Source organism: Ptiloglossa arizonensis, chromosome 1 (genome assembly GCF_051014685.1).
Source record: "Ptiloglossa arizonensis isolate GNS036 chromosome 1, iyPtiAriz1_principal, whole genome shotgun sequence".
NCBI lineage: Eukaryota > Metazoa > Arthropoda > Insecta > Hymenoptera > Colletidae > Ptiloglossa > Ptiloglossa arizonensis.
The window spans coordinates 27,752,194-27,772,810 of NC_135048.1; the positions used below are offsets into that span (position 1 = coordinate 27,752,194).

The following is a 20,617-nucleotide window of genomic DNA, read 5'->3' on the forward strand; positions in this document are numbered from 1 at the left end:
CACCTGTTAATTTTAATCCTGTTTCCATAGTTAACGATGTATTGCGTCCGAAACTGCTTTTCACTGATAAGTCCGTGTTCGTTACAGGAATTCCTTACCTTCTATGCAGCATGTTTATGTATATTCACGCGTCACTGTCGTACATTACTCTTATGCCTATCTCGTAACAGAGTGGCCACCCACCAAAAATATTTTGTACCAACTTATTCAGAAGAAAGGTACTAAATCTGGAAAAAAGTACTAAATGTTTACGTTTCACTATATTTAGGGTATTTTACGATACTATTACTTTATTATCTTCTTAAATTAATATGATAAATATGACAACATAAGAATTGAGAACTCATCTCACTGTAGTTGCTTGTACGTATAATAGAAGTCTTACTTGTAATTGAATTATAGCTTTAACACATCTACTAATTATTTCCCATATAATTTTTAGTCTTATTTTAGTATTTAAAATAATGTAATATTATATTTTCATCTATTCATGTGCTATTGACAGACGTATAAAGAGTTCCCACTCCCATTCGCAAGAAAATTACTAGGACTATTTAATCTATTTATTTATTATTTGTAAATTCTTACGTACATAAATGTATAACTATGGAACTAATACAAATAAGTATATAATATAGAAAAAGAATAGTTTATTTATATATTTTAATTTTTCTTTTGTTAGGAGTTTATTGATTAAAAGTAGTTTGTAATCGATTTTTCATTTTATTCTTATTTATTGTCATTGCAGAAAATATTCCTTCAGTTGCTGTTTATGAATGCAAATAAAATTGAAAAAGTATTCATAAGGTGTAAAGGTAGATTGTGCTTTGCAACATATACACATAATTTTAATTTTGTTTCCTTAATCTGTTTTTCCGCTTGGTCTTTGGAACTAGGTTTAAATATTGATGCTATATTAATATACTTTCCTTAGACTTTAAAAACCTAACTCACACCTAAGTAAAAAAAATATACAAGAAGTCAACTACAGCGAGTTATATATGTTAACCGGATAAAAGTTTGTTGAAAGAAAGAGGACAGGGAGAAAGGGAGATAACAAGTAATAACTCTACTAGTGACCATTTTCTCCGTTTACGTAATTCGATTACAATCGGTGGACATAAGGATTCACTGCAAAAAATGTATATCTACAAAATAATGTGTTTCTTGGTACTTTATACATGCTCAAAGTATATGTATATGTACACACATGTGCGCACACGGTTACGTACCTATGTACGTGCACAAGCCAAATATATTACGTGTCTACAATGTTAAACTTCTAAAAAAAGAACACGATATTGTAATCAAAGTTATCGTAAAAACACTCCAGATGCAATTCTTAAGCTAGAAATTGTTTTTTCCGTTTTACAATTTGTACTGTCGCATTAACTTTACAACTTTAATGATACTTAACTTTGGATAATATTTGGAACGCCGACGAGTATTCTTTCTCAAGTTACGGTTTGATTCGTTTCTTTTCGTCTCGTCGCTGAACGAAAGGTACGATGATACGATCCGTTTTAAATAGCTGTGTAAAAACCTTTCCATGAACCTGTATCTCCATCGAGATCGGTGATTAGTTTTGTGCTTAACGTTACAATAAAAAAAAAAAGAGAGCACAACACGCATACGAAATGAAGATGATGAGTGGAGTTAAGTAATCGGCTCCATTTTCGGACGCTGAAACGTTCTATCGTCTACCAATGGTAACGGTAACTTACGTTCACCTTATTCGCTTCCGCGTGTTGCGAAGCGTTTCAAAATAAATCTCTCACGATTATGACGTCAATCGTTATATCGAACGGTAATTAGAGGCACATATCGATATGCAAGGGCACTTTTTCTCGATCGATGCGAGCTTTGTTTGCAAATCCATTCTTGTTTTTACACCATGAATCCCGATGAAGAAGAAATGCACTCTTACGCGCACTTTCGATCTAGAACGATTTATACCGGTCTTCCATGCACGCGAAATCTATACAAACATGTGTACTCGAGTTGTCCGTGATTGCTATGTACCCTTAATTCGACGTATTCGTAAGGCTTCTCGATCGTTGTATTCTACGTATGAAAATAGTAATTAATACATATTTACGTAAGTTTTACATTGTGCGTGGTAAATAGTTCGACTTACTTGAATGGGAAAATATTGCAAACTGTCGTCCGAGGCTGCAAATTCATAATCGCCGAACATTACAGGCGCAGAATCATTTTCGTCGATAAATCCCTGCAAAAGGAATAATTTTTTAAGTACTGATGGCAATTGTATCAGTATGAAATGAATCGGTTCGCTTACCCAGACATTGAACTTTCTAGGAGCACTTCTCATTTCACCATTGGGTAAAATAGACTTAGGCGCATGCTCGACCGTGAATCCGGTAATATAAATGGAACTGCGTAATTTGATTAACAGATATCCTGGAAATCCTTGAAACGCCCAACAAGCACCCGGTTGTATTGGATTTCCTTGTATTACTGTTCGAGGATTATTGTTCTCGTGGTAAAGTGTAAAAGCCAGCACTTTGAAAGCTCTCGTTTTTATATCGTACTTCTGCGTGCAACGTGTACTAATAATTTGACCACCTGCGCAGCAATGAAGAAATATTAGTTTTATCCAGATCAAAACATGGATTATCATCGATCTGATGCTCAGATTATTTAAACTTACCAGCTGTCTCTAAAGCGTAGTCAACACGTCCCGTTTTATCCGCGTCATATATCCTTAAAGCGTTCCTGACTATTTCGTGCACACGCTCATCTGTTATAACATTATCATTGAATCCCCACGATTTATCCCGAACTGTAAAAGGATTTATATTGAACATATGTTTCTTCCAATTCTCGACCTGTTAAAAGTTGGCTTACGTGTTTCCGAATCTTTTACGTCATCCGCGACCATTGTATTGTGTATCATATTGATCGAATTTTTCTTTGATATTAAGTCACCAAGATATGCAGCTAAGATCATTTCAATGCGTTTTTCCAAATCTTCGTTGTCGATTAGTTTCGCATGGGTGTTACAGCACGATTTTAACTCTGAATAAAGTTCCTTCAATGTTTTGAATTGCATTTTAATGGCACTGATTTCGTGAGCATGTGTATCACCTAATGTATGATCTAAATTTTTCTCCAACAGTAGCATCTCATTCTGAAAAAAGCAATGTACGTGTTAATCTCGGTCGAAACTATTGTAATCTACAATATTTATACTTACGTTGTATTTCGACCAAACGAAATCGTTTTCCTTTAATTGTTCGAGTGCTCTACTAATATTTAATAGACGATTCTGCGTATATTCAAAGTTTAGTTATTACAAAGTTGATTGAATAAAAAAAGAAACAAAAGTTATTATCTTATCTTAAGAATTTGCACACAATTCTTACAGTTTGTTCGCTAGTTCGATCCTCTAAACTGTTGACTCTGCGGTATAATTCCTCAGCAATCGACTTAAAATTGTCCCCTGTGCCGAAATCTTCTGGCTTGAAAAATGATCGTTTATCCACTGTATACAATTCCGAGTCCTCTCTGATGTGTCGCGTTATAATTTTGGCTGGAAGAAATGACGTTGAAAGGTACGGTAAGCACCAGTAACCTGAAAAATGAATATGTAGAGTTTGTTAAATTTTGTCGATTTTACGATTCGATACAGCTACCGAGAGAAGGATAGACGAAGGGACTCACCGTTCCGATGACATCAAGTAATCGATCATGTCCATATTCCCCGTCAAGCGCGAATACTCCAATTTTACATCGCCCAGTCAAGCAATCCTACTCCATCTATCCTTCTCCCGTCTTTTAATTTATCCATTCACTAGATTTCATTAATTACAATAAACTTTTATTTTACATGTATGGTATTAAAATATTGCAAACGTCATTCTAATGGAAGCATTTTTACGAACGCGTTCAATGATGTATGAACGTGCTTTTACAGATACCTTAGCACCAAGCATATATAGAGATAACTTTTCAACGTTGCTCTTATTATTACAGCCTTCGTAGATATTTATAATAAAACAAAAATATTTCAAATAATGTTAAACTAACGTATATACATATGTATATATATGTACAAATATATATATATACATATACACATACACACGAATACGTTGCACGACAGTACCCCTCCGCAACTAGAATATTTATAATTTTAGATTAGTAAATGCAGATCTACAAGATATAAGTGTATTATAACTGGTTAGTGAATTACGCGACAAACACTAAAAATATGACGTCAAAATAAGAAACAAAAGATTAGTAAGCGCCTTTTACAAGCGTAACGTAGATTACAACGTTGAATATAGCAACAATAACAATGTGAGAAATCTAAATAAAATGCATTAAAACAGTTCTAAGTACCACAGTGTTATAAGATACACATAAAAGGAATAAACGAAAATGAATGAAAAAAGATCTCGCTGAGAAACAATTTATCGCGACTGATCACCAAATTAAATTCCAACCAATGCTAGGCATCTCGGGTAAAGACACGTTCACACTGGGTATAAGATATGCCGGTAAATTTCTAAGTTTCTTTATATATTCGAGAGGTAAATCGTTTTTAGAAGACGCTAAATTAATTATATCATTAAAGATGCGATAGCTCATCTCAGTGATATCATAGGGAATATCGTGCAGCGAATCCAGACGGATAACGGACTGTTTTTTCACGATGTAAACTCCTGAAACAAAAAGAAAAACAAACGCCAAGATAGGTTTCGCCCATCTTCCCGAAGATGCCACGACAAAAACTTGATTTTGTGGATGAACGCGATAGATAAGAAAACATGAATATGAGAACATATATTTTTTTATCGACAAATTTCTTGAAATGACTTAATGGTCATTAAAATTTACCAGTCAAAAGAAGCAATGGTAGTAGAGTGATCCAGAGAACCATAGAAATGGGACTCTTCTGTTGCACCCATTTTCTAATACTGGAAACGCGGCTCAACAACCACGAATCAAGAAGCAATGCTTTAACCATAAAGAGGTAAATATACTGCAAGCACCGATCAATATGTTGCCAGGCTTTATATCCTCTAGATTCTGTAATTAGAGAAAATTAATATTTACACAAATTAATTTCTCGCGCGTTTTATATATATTACTAATCCAACAATACCGTATCTCTGATATTCGTAAGTAGTACGGTATTCTCTTCTTCTAACTGTCTTGATCTTAAGAAATTCAAGTAATTTGCTAAACCATAAGACAATGGTTGTTGTAAGACTTGTGAAATATTGCGTTATTCTTCTTCTCTCGTTGGGCTTACTTGATACTGATACTGCATCTTCCAATTCTGTGTCAGAGTCCATAGATGTAACATCGTGTTTGCGAGAGCCGATACATTTCGCTGACGCAGCGGAACGCAATAATTGTCTAATTAAAGCAACGGAAATATATTTTTGTTAAAAAGTATTTATTTTTTTAGGTTCCTGTCACAACGTATTCATATTTAAACAACCACAAACCTTGGTCGCGCATTCGTCGAAAATCTAGGAACTGTGTAAACTACTTCTCTATGAGAATGATACTGTTCTATGTGCTTTTTTGTATATTGAACCCGAGGCCTTGCATCAAGATTTGAAGTATGTGGTTCTGGCAGCAACTCGTGATTTTCGTCCGTGAACTGTGTCAAATAAGAATACTGACCGAATTATATATTACGAAACTCTATCTATTGACTATACTCACTGTACAATTCTGTGCATTTTTTTCTTTGTCATCTTCATTATTTGATGATTGGTACATACTCTCTGATGGGCCATGCGATAGTCGATTAGAAGAGTCTGAATCTGAATGTATAGAACGCCGTGACATATTGGGCATTGCCAATATACCAGGTGCTACTTCGTAGCGACACTGAGACTTTTGTGAATAAGTGTAGTCCGTTTTTGGGAATACACTGAAATGTTTGACAAACAAGTATAAATACAATGTCATAATGAAACACTTGAAAAAATTTTTAATAAATACATAATGTGAATTTGTAGCATTTGAAATACATACTTCCACCAATCACCAGCTTGTTTGTAAATTTCGTGTGCTGTACTCGGTCTGCTAGGCAAATCTTCTCGTTCTCCTTCCTCTGAAGAATAATCGCTGGTTAACATTCTATGCGGAGAGTTACTTTTATATTTTTTTTCAACTTTTCGGTCAAAAGAATTATCTTTATTATCATTTTGCCCATTTGCAAATATTTCTCTTTTTGCCTTTTGTCGTTCAGATCGACGTTCCATCTTTCTTGTAGAGATAGTAGAATTTTCAGGCCTCTTACTTTGATTCTCAACATGAGTTTCCGTTCCAAAAACTTCTTCTTTCTTTTCCATTATCGTATCCATACTTTGCTCATGCGTTTTACTACTACTACCAGGCCTAAAATAACATTAAGATTTAAATTTAAATTGAATTATGTTTCCAATAGTAAATAATGGATACATTTTGTACTTACAAAGATCTGGAACCAGACCTTCTACTGCTTGTGGATTCTCCTGGAGTATGAGATCTTTCCCGACTTCGATTTCGTAAATCATAATTATGTTCAAGACTCTCACTCTCTACTAAGGCACGACTGTGGACCAAAGGAGTTTGGGAGCGTGATCTGCTTCCACTTCGTAATTCATAATGTCGTTGTTCATTCTCCATAGCCCTACCAAAGAAAAATACATATGCTACCCTGAGAGAGTTGGTACAAACTGATACTTAAAGGACATCTGTACAATCTTAAAGACTATAATCCCCTGTCGTGTGCCTAACATGGCTAAAAATAATCCCTCCCAGATGAAAGACATCCATACAAAGTCCTTCTCTGTTGGCTCCTATTTCAAGCACGGTTTTTCTTTCCATTCCTTTTGCTTCCATTGATCCAAATTTTTTCTGAAGGGACCTCCCATAGCGCAACTAGTCAAGGTTTATCGCGCCGCGATACCGTAATACTATATGTATGCATCGTACACATATGATACAAAATTACATGCTTTCTTTTTAACTCTTTTACTTCGCGCCGCTAAAGCAACACATGCTTGCAAGTGCAATAAATAAACCGATCTCGTTTACACCTTGAAATATTCACTCAGTATGTAGACTGTTCCACGCGTCAAATTAATCTCGATAGCACATTTACAACATAACTGTGACACAATTTGAAACAATTTCAACGAAATGTTTTTCAAAATTGCGATTGTATGGGACACAACGAATATATTAATAAAGTATTACAATATAATCTCATCACTCAATTTTCTCGAAAACTTTTCTATTTATAGAAAACTTACCGACACTATATGAAAGAAACTTGCGATTCTTCCTAAATGATTCAATGTGTCGTGCATTCAGACAGATACAGGGTTGTTCACTTTGTAAATAAAAATGATACAAGATAATGGTTCTCGTCTTTACTTTAAACTGTTTGTCAACATTTACACACTTTGTAGAGATTACTCAACCCGAGCGTGCAACGCGTAGAAAATGATGAACAGTCGTACTTACATGCGCGCGCATCCTGTGATGATTCATCCTACGTTGCTCTCGCCATTCTAATACTCCGCAAATGGTTACCAAAATCACAGACGATGTTTAAGCACAGCGGAGCATAAGTTGCGTATACGATACACAGCGAGGGGTACTGTGTACCTAAGGTTGATTTCTCACGAAGTCGGTACGACAGTTCATGTGACACTAACTTTCGTATGATGTAAGTCTATTGTATATGTTGTCTGTGGTATTGTTTACGGTTTGTGTACGCAGTGCGATGTGCGCGCTTAACCAAACGAAGCACACGTGTTTTATTACCGTCCAGTTTCAATTGGTTTGAATAGGTCAAACAACATGTTTACGCAAGCGGAAATAAAACAGCAATTGAAGGAGTTATTAGTACAAAAACGTAATGGAGAATTAGACACGGATAAAAATCTTTTAAACCTAAGAAATGAACATTCGTGGCGGAATTCTGTCACTTACGATTCTTTAGAACGTTATGTGAAACATCATGACGAAGAAGTATATAAATTTATAAATAATTTTATAAATATCCTAAATTTTTGGTTTTATACCAGTTTACTTTTATTTCAGATCAAATTGAATACACTTGCACTCATAATAGAATCGAAAAAAAGCACTTTGAGATTTACGTCTAGAGAACTTGATATAATTATTTTATTTTTACGTATTAATTTTAAGGAGAAATTAGAGTTCGTACCCGTAATAAAAAAGGTAAGAATTACAAAGAGTACAATTAAAATTATCCAATTCTAAACCATAATTTTTATTAAATAGGCTTTGAAACGTATGAAAGACAGTTTAACTGTCATGAGACGGCAGTGTATTCAAGAAGAAAAAATGAGAAATCACTATCAAAAGAATTGTAATCTATTAGAAGCAAAACAGGAAGTATTAGAACAATCTTATCAAATATCTTGTGAACTTGAGAGAGATATAAATGTATATTGCAATACTTTTCAATCTCTGCGTAATATGTGTATATGTAGTCTTGATGCTACATATTGTCGAAGACGATCTTCTCTGCAAATATTACTTCTGATGAAAGATTTGTTAGATAGTGAATTCAAACATATTACCTGGAAGGCTGAGCAAGTGAAAGCATTACTTGACTTAATGTTGTTAGACACATACGAAGCCAATAAAGAAATGGCTTTTAATTTAATAAAGTCAGTAGAACCCAGGTTGTTAGAATTAGATAATGAAAATAATGTATGCAATATTATTACAGTTGCTCTTGAATTAGGTAACAGTATCAGGCCTATTGACAGTATCACAGCTGCATATATGTTAAAAGTTGGCATGTTGTCACCTGTTATACAAAATGTATGTAAAATTTCATTAGGTTTAATAAAACAATCTGAGAATATATCAGAAGCAATAATATTGCAGCTAATATTAATTCTGTTAAAAAGATTAAAGGTATTCATAAACACTGTTTTATTTTATATAATTGCTGTATAAAGATTGTCAAGTATTTTATTTTTACAGGAATGTTTGATTCTTGCAAGGAAAAATATAGTAATGACAGTTACTAAACATTCTTTGTATGGTTATCTCTTCTGTATCAGAAGTTTATTACACGAATGTGACTTAAAGAAAGTAGGAAAAGAACTTCTGTGGAAAGATACTATATCGGATCTTATATGTGTATGTTTTGAATTAAGTCATGCAGTTTCTTTGGTAGTTAATAATTCTTCTCCCGAAGGACATTTACCGATGGATCTAAATTTACAAACTGTTTATGCTATATGTGATTCATCACCTGCAAAACAAGTAGTAACTCCCCAAATGGTGCTTCTCTGTTCTTGGCGTACTGTGAAAGAAGTTAGTTTACTGTTTGGTTTTCTTGTTACTAAAGTGCCAATTTGTGAAGATGATTCCTCTATAGGACTTTTAAATGAAGAGCAAGTAAAAATTCATGATTTATATCCAAGATACAAAAACCAAAACATTTTCTTATCAATGAATAAGTTAGATTGATGTTTTAATAGATTATCAAAATAGGAGAACATTTGGTTACCTTGCTTACTGAAACAAAACATAGAGGGGCATTTGAACAAGCACATGTAGGTTTTAGTCAGTTATGTACCTGTCTTTGGCGTTTAAATAAGGAAAGTTTGAATCAATTGCCTAAAATGTGGTTACACCAAATTTTGATTGCAATCACAGGAATTAAAGAAGAGAATTCAAAGTTATGTGCAACTCGGAGAAGTGCAGGTGTACCATTTATGATACAGGTAAGCAAGCTGGAACTCTATTTTAATCTAGTTTCATATTTGTACAAATTTGTCTGTAAGTTTAATAAATTATTATAGATCAATCATAAAAATTATATTTAACAGGCTTTACTATCTACAGAACCTCGTCAATACAAAGATACAAAGACTACAACTTTTGATTCTGTGATGAAAATTCTATTAGGATTTACACAACTGGAAAATGTGAATCTATGGGAGAGGATAAAACAATTAATATATACAAATTCAGTGTTTTCAGAATATGAGAATACATTTGAATTCTTAAGATATAATGATCATTCCATAGATAGGAATAGCATTAAAGTCACAGAGATCAAAACTCATGCTTTAAATATTCTAAGAGCAATTTTTAGACATGCTCAACTTGCAGAAATAGTAAATAATTATGTAGCGGATGGTTTAATAGCGGCATTTAAGAGTTACGACGCTTTAACATGGGCGGTAAGCAAATTGAAGAATATTAATAATTTTGTGCTTTAGTGTATTGATTAAATAAAGTTTGAACATTTTTGCAGGAACGAAATGCAGCAACATTACTTTTTAGTGCTCTTATTATTAGAGTCTTTGGTGTTCAAAGGACGAAAGATCATATCAATCTTACGACTGATAATAAAATGAATTATAAATTGTTTTTCGAGAAGTATCCTCGTTTGTTGCCCTTCATTTTGGATAATTTACAAACATTTGTAAAAATGAATGATACTATTATAAAATCAAACGTGCAATCGATTCTATTACTATTGTCACGGTTGTATCACACTCATACTTCTGAGTCTACCGATATTCAGTGGAAGGTAATTCTAAATTATTTATTAATAGCTTAGTTTAATGGTAAAAACAGTCTGTGTATTTCAGATTAATGACCTCATTACTTTAGTTATGCAATGTGCTAAAAGTGGAGTATATGAGACGCGTCAATTAGCAGCAAGAGCGCTTGTAGCATTATTAACTGAACAATCTGTGGAAAACGTTTTCATAAAAGTAATTGAAAATGTAATATCTACAGAGAAAATTCATCGATCTTTAAATTTAATGCATGGTTATATGTTACAGGTGTGTGCAAAGTGATAGAAATATACTCTACTTCTTTAAATGACTAAAAATTTAAAGAATTTGTTCTTCTTAATTTTTCAGATATTTGAAATACTAAAACACTTTAGTCTCGAACAATTTAAATCGTTTAATGTGGATTGGGACAAATTTTTGAAAAGTACAACTTGGATTTTAGAAAATTTGGAACGCATAAATTCTAATCCTCCTTGTTTTTTATTAGCTACAGTTTATATAAATATTTGTAGTGAAGTATGTAAAGTGGATAAAATGTATCTGAAATCGCATGTTTCAATGTTACATATACTAGTACCACATTTAGTGGAGTACGAAAAATTAAAACAAGGACCAGCACGAGAAGATTATAAAATATCCGTTATGAAGTTCATACATTCTGTAACAAGAGAAACATTTCTAATTCAACAGTGTGTACTAATTAAAGTATACCTATATAGTTTAAGAATTCCAGAAACACAAATTATTGCATGGTCAACTATTATGGGTGTTATTAATGAAGTAACACACAATGACATATCAGTATTCTTGCTAAATTATGGTGTTGGTGTAATGCGTAATTCGATACAAGATATCCATAAGTACAATCCCGAGTTGCAAGATGCAATGTTCAATTTTCTGTACAACAGCTTAATGTATTTAAATCAGTTTGAATTGTCTAGTTGTATAAAAACAATAGATATCTGTAAATTTGTGTTGAACGAAATACGATTAAACAATAATAAAAGCATTTATTGCGAGAGAGACAGTTATTTGAGATTACTCGGGAAATCGTATGTCACTTTAGCTTCTTTTAATGACGTAAGTATGTTTTAAACTTCTTTTTCAATTAAGATTTTTAAATGTACAACTTTTTATCTTAAGACCACAGAAGAAATCAATCTGGAATGTACCACTGATGTATACAATAATTTTTGTGACAATTTTTGGATCTCGGCATTAAATACAGATTTCAAAGCGTCTGTTTTTCAAATAATGCAAGACTTTTTCTTAACAAGTTGTAAACGTGATGAATATCGCTGTATGTGTGAACCATTCTATTATTAGTACGTACACACATAATCATACATTAATTGAATATATTGTTACAGATGCACGGATTCAGTGGTGGACGACAGTATTGCAATTATTGGTGGATAATAACTCTGAAGTACGACAGAAGGCGTTTATGTTGATTGATCATATTCCAATACATTATTCATTGCCCAACGAATTTTCGTATCTGAATCTATTTCTCGAAAAATTTTATGAATGTATGCATAACAAAGAATCTGAGCTTCTTTGTGTTCTACTTTTTTATTGGGGCATTTCGCTATTGGATGACGCCGACTATGAAATGGACGAGACGGATGTAAGTAAAGTATATTTGAAAAAAATTGAACCATGTAAAATATTGTTTTTTATATCAGGTATTCAATAAATGTACAAACTACGATTTTTACGAACCAGTGGAGATGTCGAGGATTTGTGCAAAATTTCTAACAGAACGCATGGAAAGTTCTTTAAATAATGTGTTATCAGACGACATTATAGAATGGATAAATTCTCGCTTAAGTCTCGAGATTCCAAAATCAATTTCTTTTAGAACGTTTGTAAAAAAATATGAAAGTTATGTTCCTACTCTTGAAAATGGACTTAACGATAATTTAGATCCAACGTATAAAAGTAAATTATTGCATGTTTTAGCATACAAAGAGTACAAGGAAATAGTACAATGTCAAATTTAGGACTGTTTCACGTAATTTGGATGTCGCGATACATTGTATTATATAATTATTTACACCATGTGTATATGGAATAAATTCAATTTTATATACAACGTTTATATTCATTCGTTTGTTTAATCGAAACGCCTGTAGTCGAACTGTATTTGAAAGTAGAGAGGGTAAGACGAAGGTTGGGGGTAAGCGTCGTTTGGGGGAATATCCCTAAATGTTTGGGTGGCTAGAGAATTTAGTTCAGTCGCTTGTCGCAAGTAGTCGCCACTGTCGCGGCTCGACGTTCGCCGACTCGGTACGTATTTCGTGACATTATACCGCGGATCCGTCGGATTTTCGCGTTTTTCGCGCCTCTGCGTCGTGACCGTCGAGTATTAGTGTGCGTCGACGATCTTTATCCGCGTTCAACAAGAGCCAGCATGTCCACGAGTGTTCGGACAGATTAAATTCGAGGGAAAAAGCAGCAGAGAAGACTGTGGCCGTGCGTGTACCAGGCATGGAGTGGACTCAGTGCGCTCGTTTCAAATCGTTACGAGCCGTTACCGCAGTCCCCGTCGAGCTGAGGTGAGTTCCGCCGACGTAAACACGCGTGATCGCGTTCCACGCACGTCGTTTCGCTTTCAAATCGAACTGTTAAATCGTTTTTGCGGGATCTTGTCGTTCCTTACGTGTTCTGTGCCGCTTATGACCTACTTGTTGTGCAAGCTGTCATCCCTCGATTAGAATATTTTTGTCGTGGGACGGTCCTACGGACGAACCCTTCGGTGCTGACGCCGAAGCGGGACTCGACAGCCTTTCTCGGGTAGGTTTTCACGCACAAAAAGACACACGGGAGAGAAAGGAGAGGCGGAGAACCAGAGAAGGAGCGTGAAACGGAAAGATCAAGCGAGAGCAGCGAGAACAAGTTTGAAAACTAGCACTGCCAGTCCGTTGAACATCTGCGATTCCTAAAGTAAGTGCGTCCTTTCCAAACACGGAATGTTAAATAGCCTTCGCGCTTGATCAACTAACGGAGCCTTCTCGAATGATCTTTCTTGACCTGTCTCTTCCTCTACAGACGTCTTCCTTCTTCTTCTTCTTCACTCTCGTTCTGTCTTTCTCCACGAGGAGAAAGGTCATCGGTCTCAAATTCATCTTTTGTCCACGCCTTAGGCACACCAGTAGTAAATGCGCTACGACATATTTTCCGTCGGTTCAAACTCGTTTTAAATTACCATAAGTAGTTCGATACCTCTTGCCTCGATATGCCGGATTCTTTTTCGTAATCGTTCGAATTCCTCAATGTCAAGTTGACGACCCGTTACATCCTATCGTGTTTGATACGACGGTCCGCGTTCGTTCGGTTGCTTTACCTCGTGAACACGAAAATTAGTAATTCAGTTTTTCTTACCGCAAATAACCACGGTGAAATTTGTGACCGTTCCCAATGTTCGTTACGGACGCTGACTTTTACAGGTTAAGCAACGATTTACTGCTCGTTAACGCGTTCCAGTTTTGACTGTCAATCTCCATCCCCGTAATGTCAGAAGGAAGGAAAATAGAGATAAACAAATTTTCAACCGGAAATTAAATTTCGAAATTCGGTAATCGGAGACTCGATGCTATATTCTACAGTATCCAGGCGATCGAGCTCGTAAAAAGGAGATATTTTCGGTGCTTTTTCATAGAACGACGCTTTCGAGTCGTACAGCGTGATGTTCGTTTCTCAAACGGTATTCCACGGGGATTACGTAGGAACAGTATTTCATAACGAGACCATTTGCATTGTTCCGCTTACCAGGCGCTTTTAATAAATGACGATAAGAGAAACGACGGTACATTTGGTGCAGCCTACCATTTACATTTTTCCTTCGTGTTCGTTTTTTCGTCTTTCTTTTCCTCGACTGTTTTATCGGAGGAGGTATGTGTTCACTTCCTACAAAATTACGCGTATTAACTCTTTCTGCGGAACGCACTCGAAGCGTTTCCATAGAAACCAACCCGTTGCTTCTTGTCAACGGATAACGTTCATTTACGGAATCTGTTCTTTTCAAACTACGGCAGCTGTCAATTTTGGAAAATTCAGTTTACGACAAGCGTTCAACGAAAACGAAAATATAACCTGTAACTTTGCAATCTGTTTTAAGTCACGAATATTGACCTTAGATTTTCCAATTGTCTAGGGAGAAACAATCTGTTATCGGTCTGACAAATTGACATTAAAAAAGCAAAAGAACAATGCACGCATGTTAAGCGTACCATATAAAGTATCGGGAACAGTTTTCAAACTGTAGCTTATTCTAACACTGTATAAATCACACTAACTCATTCACTCTCACTCACCTAGTTTCACTTACCTTCTCTTATTCTAGTTTGTAGCACTTCATGCGAGACATCCTACATATACGCGCGTATGTACGTGCTCCGGAAAAATACCTTTATCAGTGGTACCAACTTCTACGTATTTTATGCATTAGAAAAAAGACATCGACTGCGCACAAAATAGTCGCCAATAAACGGAGAGCTATTTACAAACAAACCGGAACACGTACAATAATATTTACTCGCTGTTACGCGGTTTATGGAACTGGCAGACGTATCCTCTCTATATACTCTAACGTATTTTTTGCGGCTAGTTTATTTTTGTCTCGTTTATCACGGCATACATTAGCATCGCGCGGAACAGTCTTGTTTCACTTTGGAAGTGCATCCAGTCTTTTCATTTGTTATTTTTTTTTCGTTTTAATTTCTGCGATTGCGGGAAACAATTGTTCGCCCAGTCCAGGAAAACGTCGAATATACAACTCACGTGTTGCGGGACTATTTGTTTTATCAAGCCTGCAGCGGCAACCTGCTCTCGCATTATTTTGACAATAACGCCGAGCGACCACGCGAACCAGACACAACTATATACGTAATTTATGCAAAATGTAAGCCGTGTACTCGCCTACGGGCGCGCTCCGTGAGCGGCGACCATTACATTATGACAAAACAATGTTTAACGACTGTAATTGACTGTAACCGCAACCCGAATCCGATAAAAATGGAAAAAAAAAGAGAAAAAAAGACGGGAATTACGCGGGACGCTACAATTTACATATATCACGCCTCGTATTCCTGCGTCGTCGATTGTTGCATCACGACGGATACTTGTTTGTTAAATAAAATAATTGTTCCTCGAATGTCAGGTTCTGTAGAGCCGGAGGAATATCGATCCGAATAATCGACCGTTTTCGAGTTTCGAGTTGTAAAACGTCGTGTTCGTGAAATAATTTTGTTAATCGAAGTTTCGATCATCGAGATACCAACATCTCGATATTTATCGTACGGCGAAAAATTCGTTATACGTCTTGTTAATTAATGTTTAATTTTTCACAATTCCCTTTCGCGTGTGTAATTGCGTTTTTTGTTTCACGGAAAACGTGTTTCGCGTAAAATTACGTTAATTAAAACTCGTTCGTTACGATTTCTAACCATTTCGATTGTCGAGATTATCGTCGTTTTCGGTCGATAATCGGCATTTCCCGCGTTTTTGCGAGTCGTTGAATCGCGATCGTTTCGAGAATCTCAGTTTTCGTCGCGCGCGCATCCGTGAACGCGCACAACAGGAATCCGTTACGGGACGTTTCGTTGTCAGTTTCGATTCGGCGGCAATCCAACGCGTTAATTTCCCATGGCCGATGGGCGTTTATAATCCGACTACCATACCGAGTCTCGAAACTCCGTGCCCGCTTTCCGCTTTCCGGTCGGCTTTCGAACTACGCCAGGCTGGTTTCCGATTTTACGACGGTACGCTGGTGCGCGTTTTATCTCTGGTCATTGAACCTTCTCTACTTCAGAGAACACAGTGAGTCTATGTTCGAAGCTGTTTTTTTCTCCCCCCTTTGTTTTTTATACGCGATCGTGCACGGCAGTTGACCGGACCCAAAATATCGTCACGTCTGCGCTTTACGGAAAATCTGTACTCCATGGTAAGCACCAGCATCTAACCTCTCGAGGTAAGGATCATTTCGTTAAAAACAATGTTTCTAATACGCGTACTTTTCTTTCGGTCGAAAAGACGGTTACTTCGAGCATCGTGTGCACAGGTTGGTTGATACTTTCCTATCGAATCGAATCTTCACGAACGTATAATATTCGAGAATGCGATTAATTTTTTCCTCGACCGTTGCTCTTCGCCAATAAGTATTATGACGCGACATCTGTGTTCGTAACGACCTTACTAAACACTTCGCCACAGTTTATGTTTTGGTTGGAAGTGACCCCTATGCGGTAACGTACTTTTTTTTCTAACCAAGCCTCGCTGCAGAAATTCCGCCATTGTTCTCGCGCAACGATACGTTCGGGAAAACAGCAAAAAGCGTCCGCGTTCATTACGCCGAACTTGCGTAGAGAAATCGAATCGCGGTTCGGTACACGGGCAGCCATATACGTGACATACATCTCGCGAGACGTGTTCAAATTCCAAGGGATGATTCACGACGTGAATATAAGAAATCGTAGTCGGGATTTTTGTCTCGAGGCTAGGTTAGCCTGCGCATTGAAATTCGATCCGGACCGAGGGGGAACGGGGAGGCGGAGATTTTCGGTCGTCGAGTCCCGGGAGATCGATAGAAATTCTTCGAAATCTAGCGTCGCGATTGCACAACGTTCGTTTCTCCTTGGTGAAGTTAATTTCCACGGAAAATCCGAGCCGCGACGTCTCGAAACGCGATACTCGTGCCTTTGCGTCTGTTAATCCTCCTTCGCGGAACGTCGTGTACATTGTTCGCGTCATTGTCTAATCGACTTACGTAGTCTAATGGTTTCGAATTATTACCGTCCTTCTTTACCTGCACCGGAAATGCTCGAGTGCCTCCCTAATGGTTATTAACGACCCTTAATGGCGCTTAGCCGGTTCGATGGCCGCGATTACGGTGTTCAATTCTGTAATTGTTCTTGTTATTTAACTTGGCTTCATTTGATTCCGAGCTTGGAGTTTTGTGCGTCCGTCCGTGATTCAAATTGCAGGAAGGAAAGTTAGAGGGGTATTAAGGTTGCGGCAATTACGCTATAACTATTCGTATGGTTTAATTCGACCGGTGGTTCTACCGTCGCTCGGTTTCTATTTTCGTTGGATCCGCGTTCGCGAGAGGGGGGAGGGAATCCCCGACGACGTATCGCGACGCGAGAGTGCATCGATGTTTTCGAAAACGATTTACGACCGGTCGTCGGACATATCTTGTCCCCGCGGTACAGTTCGGAAGTAAACATTGCACGTATATCCTCGTGAGTCATGCTCTTGTTCGAGTTTCGTGCGTGCCAAGGACAGAGCCGAGTCGTGGCGCGTCCTTGCCAATTTTGGAATCCAGATAAGCAAGTCTGTCGCCGGTGACAAATCACTCTAACGAGCGAAGCAGTTTAGAGATATCGGTGACGTGGCTGGTTGGGTCTCGGTCATGACCTGGCCCGTGTCCATTTGAAAAATGGTACGAACAATTGGGGTGTCATGGTCTTCGGGTCCCCTCCCCCCCTCCCTACCCCGCTCGTTGACCGATTTAAGTTCGTAACATAAAAATAATCGCTTTTGAAGTTCATCCAATTTGGCCCTCCTTCTTTATCGCTGTCATACGCGTTCCCCGTGTTATGTACAGTGATTCACTTCGGGTTGCTCGATACAACTCGTTCCGTTTTATTTACACCGAGTCCGTTCATTCCGATCCACTCTGATCCCCGTCGAACTTATTCACACCGATTTAAGTCGCTCTAAATCGTTCCAACTCGTATCAATTCTCTATAATTTACATCACCGCGTACCAAATCACCGGATTTATCGCGACTTTATTAATTCCGATACGTATCGACTCGCACGATTCAACTCGCGTCGAACCGTACCGATTCATCGTTGGGCCCGACTCGCGTCGACTCGTTCGTTCCAGCTCGCGCAACAGTCTCCGGATCTAACTCGCGCTAACTCATTCGCCCCGACACGAATCTAACTCGCTTTAATTCATCTGCCGTAATTCATTCACTCTTGCTCGTTTACTTTCACTCACCTTCGCTGCCTCGCTCGCTCCAACGAACTGCGGCTCCTTTCTCTTTCCCTCTCCCGCACGGGTCTAACTTCCCCCACTCCTCCCCTTCTACCGGTCTATGCTTCTCTCACCGCCGTGCCTCTATTTTTATCGTCCTTTACATGATTTCCATAGAAATCCCCTTTTCTTCGCCGCTCGTAAAACTCTCTCCGGATACCCGACACGATTTTTTTTTTCCTCTAAACTCGAGAGCGCAGGAATATCCACCACGTCGTCGTCTACACGTTGCCACCCGGGACGATTTTCCCGCCCCTTTGCCGATATTTCCCGCAATATCGGTCCGATTATTACGAGATATATTCGGCGAGCCCCGGTGGCTCGTAACGGGACTCGTGAAGCGTTGGGGGTCACGGCGACGTATCCGACGCCGTAAAACCGAACCGCGGCGATCGCAATCTGGCAAACGTCGCGTCGCGTCGCGTCGCGTCGGGCGGCGTCCTGTCTCGCACCGCTCACCCCCCTCCCCCGAAACTTCCTCGCGGCTTCGTGTGTCGTACGCGCAAGAAAAGGGGTCGCGAAACTTCCGCGAAGTCTCTGACCTCGCGCCGGGAGTTTCGAGGGACGAATTCTGTACCATACTCCGCAACGATTACTCCGCATTATTTCCAGCAAATTCCCTTGTTGGTACAAACGTTTATTTCCACGGAAAAATTAACGTACTTTCAAAGTTCCTTTATACGCGTCGCGAGATTAAAGCGAATATTCTTTCTTAAATTTTTTATCCGCAATCTGTTCAGTTTCCTTATTTTTTCACCGGTAGGTAGGGGTTAGAGAATTCTTCTTATTTCCACGGACACACTCCCCGGGGTATTCGTTCGTCGAGGCGTGCGTTCCCCGCCATTGTCCTTTGAATAACGGTTTCTCGAACAGTAGCGAAAAGAGGGGCGTGTAGAAAAGTTGTAATTACATCGGCCGATCGAAAAGGGTTCATCGGCGTAGCGAGACGTCCTCGTTCGGAAGTTTCGTCCCCGTGGGTACCGGGTCGACGTTTTCCCGTGCATTTTCGCGACGGTGGCTTCGTGCATGCCCTTTCTACCCGCAATTAGCATCCCCGATGTATTCGCGTCACGTATCCGCGGGATAGTTTCTTCGCACGCGACTCCACGCGAGACGTCCTTTATTTTCCTGCATGTACGCGAACGACGACGACTGGTCGCTGGCCGACCGTACGGCCCGGAGAAATTGCACGGGAAGCAACACGAAGGACGGATAGAATGAGAAATAGAAACATCTTTGACTGGGAAGGAATGCCACAGGCCTCTCGCGACGTCAACTTTGTCTTGAAAAATCGTTTCCTCGCGTACTGTGGCGCGGCTGGTCATTAAAATTTGACGCTCGGTCGTGTATGGACTGTTCGATGATCATTTTTGTTACCAGCTACCGGGGCTGGGACGAGGGAAACGTACCTCATTGGGGAGTGGTGTTAATTGTGGCGTAGGTGTGATTGAATGAAACGGTGAGGTAAAGTTTTCCTTATTGTTGGGAATTTAATTGTGTTGGGGTGGTATTTATTTTTATCAAAATAGTACTTGTTAATGTGTGCACGGAGTTGATGATAATTTTAGCTACAATGGTTAGAATAAGGAAAATTGTAACTCCTTGGAAAATTATATTAATTATAGTGTAGGTGTAATTGAATGAGACGGTGAGGTAAAGTTTTTTTTATTGTTGGGAATTTAATTGTGTTGGGGTGGTATTTATTTTGATCAAAAATGTACTTGTTAAAGTGTACATGGTGATAATTTAAGCTACCATGATTAGGATAAGGAAAATTGTAACTCTTTGGAAAGTGGTATTAATTATAGTGTAGGAGTAATTGAATGAAATGGTGAGGTAAAATTTTCTTTATTGTTAGGAATTTAATTGAATTCGGGTGGTATTTATTTTTATCAAAATAGTACTTGTTAAAGTGTGCACGGAGTTGATGATAATTTTAGCTACCATGGTTAGAATAAGGAAAATTGTAACTTCTTGGAAAGTGGTATTAATTATGGTGTAGGAATAATGTGAGGTA

The 20,617-nt window shown here is 37.9% G+C and overlaps 4 protein-coding genes across 17 annotated transcripts in view; 2 read left to right on the forward strand and 2 right to left on the reverse strand.

Moving 5' to 3' along the window:
- Positions 1-113, reverse strand: part of LOC143149813 (uncharacterized) — a 49,130-nt gene extending 49,017 nt beyond the window's left edge. The window contains exon 1 of the mRNA XM_076317523.1: positions 99-113. Within this exon, the coding sequence (XP_076173638.1) occupies positions 99-112 (14 nt within the window). The 5' untranslated portion in view covers position 113. The remainder of the gene's footprint in view (positions 1-98) is intronic.
- A 963-nt stretch (positions 114-1,076) lies between these two features.
- Positions 1,077-7,654, reverse strand: LOC143149771 (uncharacterized). 4 transcript variants are annotated; one of them, XM_076317416.1, is made up of 14 exons: positions 7,498-7,654; positions 6,461-6,658; positions 6,019-6,384; positions 5,704-5,914; positions 5,481-5,638; positions 5,132-5,388; positions 4,864-5,055; positions 3,387-3,595; positions 3,218-3,289; positions 2,869-3,151; positions 2,672-2,803; positions 2,300-2,586; positions 2,138-2,230; positions 1,077-2,064 (listed from the first exon to the last, which is right to left on the reverse strand). In XM_076317416.1, coding segments are annotated over exons 1-14 (2,574 nt in total). In that variant the 5' UTR covers positions 7,500-7,654; the 3' UTR covers positions 1,077-1,950. The 4 variants fall into 4 exon arrangements, with proteins under 4 accessions (XP_076173531.1, XP_076173508.1, XP_076173517.1 ...); XM_076317393.1 differs by having other exon boundaries at positions 5,481-5,656; XM_076317402.1 differs by lacking the exon at positions 7,498-7,654 and adding an exon at positions 7,284-7,483 and having other exon boundaries at positions 5,481-5,656.
- Positions 7,560-12,645, forward strand: Thada (Thyroid adenoma-associated protein homolog). Of its 3 annotated transcripts, XM_076317368.1 has the most exons (13): positions 7,560-7,702; positions 7,827-8,007; positions 8,080-8,220; positions 8,284-8,928; positions 8,998-9,417; positions 9,501-9,746; positions 9,852-10,208; positions 10,283-10,561; positions 10,623-10,820; positions 10,902-11,633; positions 11,697-11,853; positions 11,924-12,183; positions 12,242-12,645. In XM_076317368.1, the coding sequence occupies exons 1-13, from the start codon at positions 7,698-7,700 to the stop codon at positions 12,557-12,559; spliced, it is 3,939 nt and encodes a 1,312-aa protein (XP_076173483.1). In that variant the 5' UTR covers positions 7,560-7,697; the 3' UTR covers positions 12,560-12,645. The 3 variants fall into 3 exon arrangements, 2 of the variants coding, with proteins under 2 accessions (XP_076173483.1, XP_076173490.1); XR_012992865.1 differs by lacking the exon at positions 12,242-12,645 and having other exon boundaries at positions 11,704-11,853; positions 11,924-12,064; XM_076317375.1 differs by lacking the exons at positions 11,697-11,853; positions 12,242-12,645 and having other exon boundaries at positions 11,924-12,150.
- Positions 12,646-12,863: 218 nt separating this feature from the next.
- LOC143154463 (uncharacterized protein CG43867) overlaps positions 12,864-20,617 on the forward strand; it is a 277,793-nt gene continuing 270,039 nt past the window's right edge. For all 9 annotated transcript variants that reach the window (XM_076326581.1, XM_076326568.1, XM_076326573.1 and 6 more), the window contains exon 1: positions 12,864-13,114. The gene's annotated coding sequence lies outside the window, so the exon portion shown is untranslated. The remainder of the gene's footprint in view (positions 13,115-20,617) is intronic.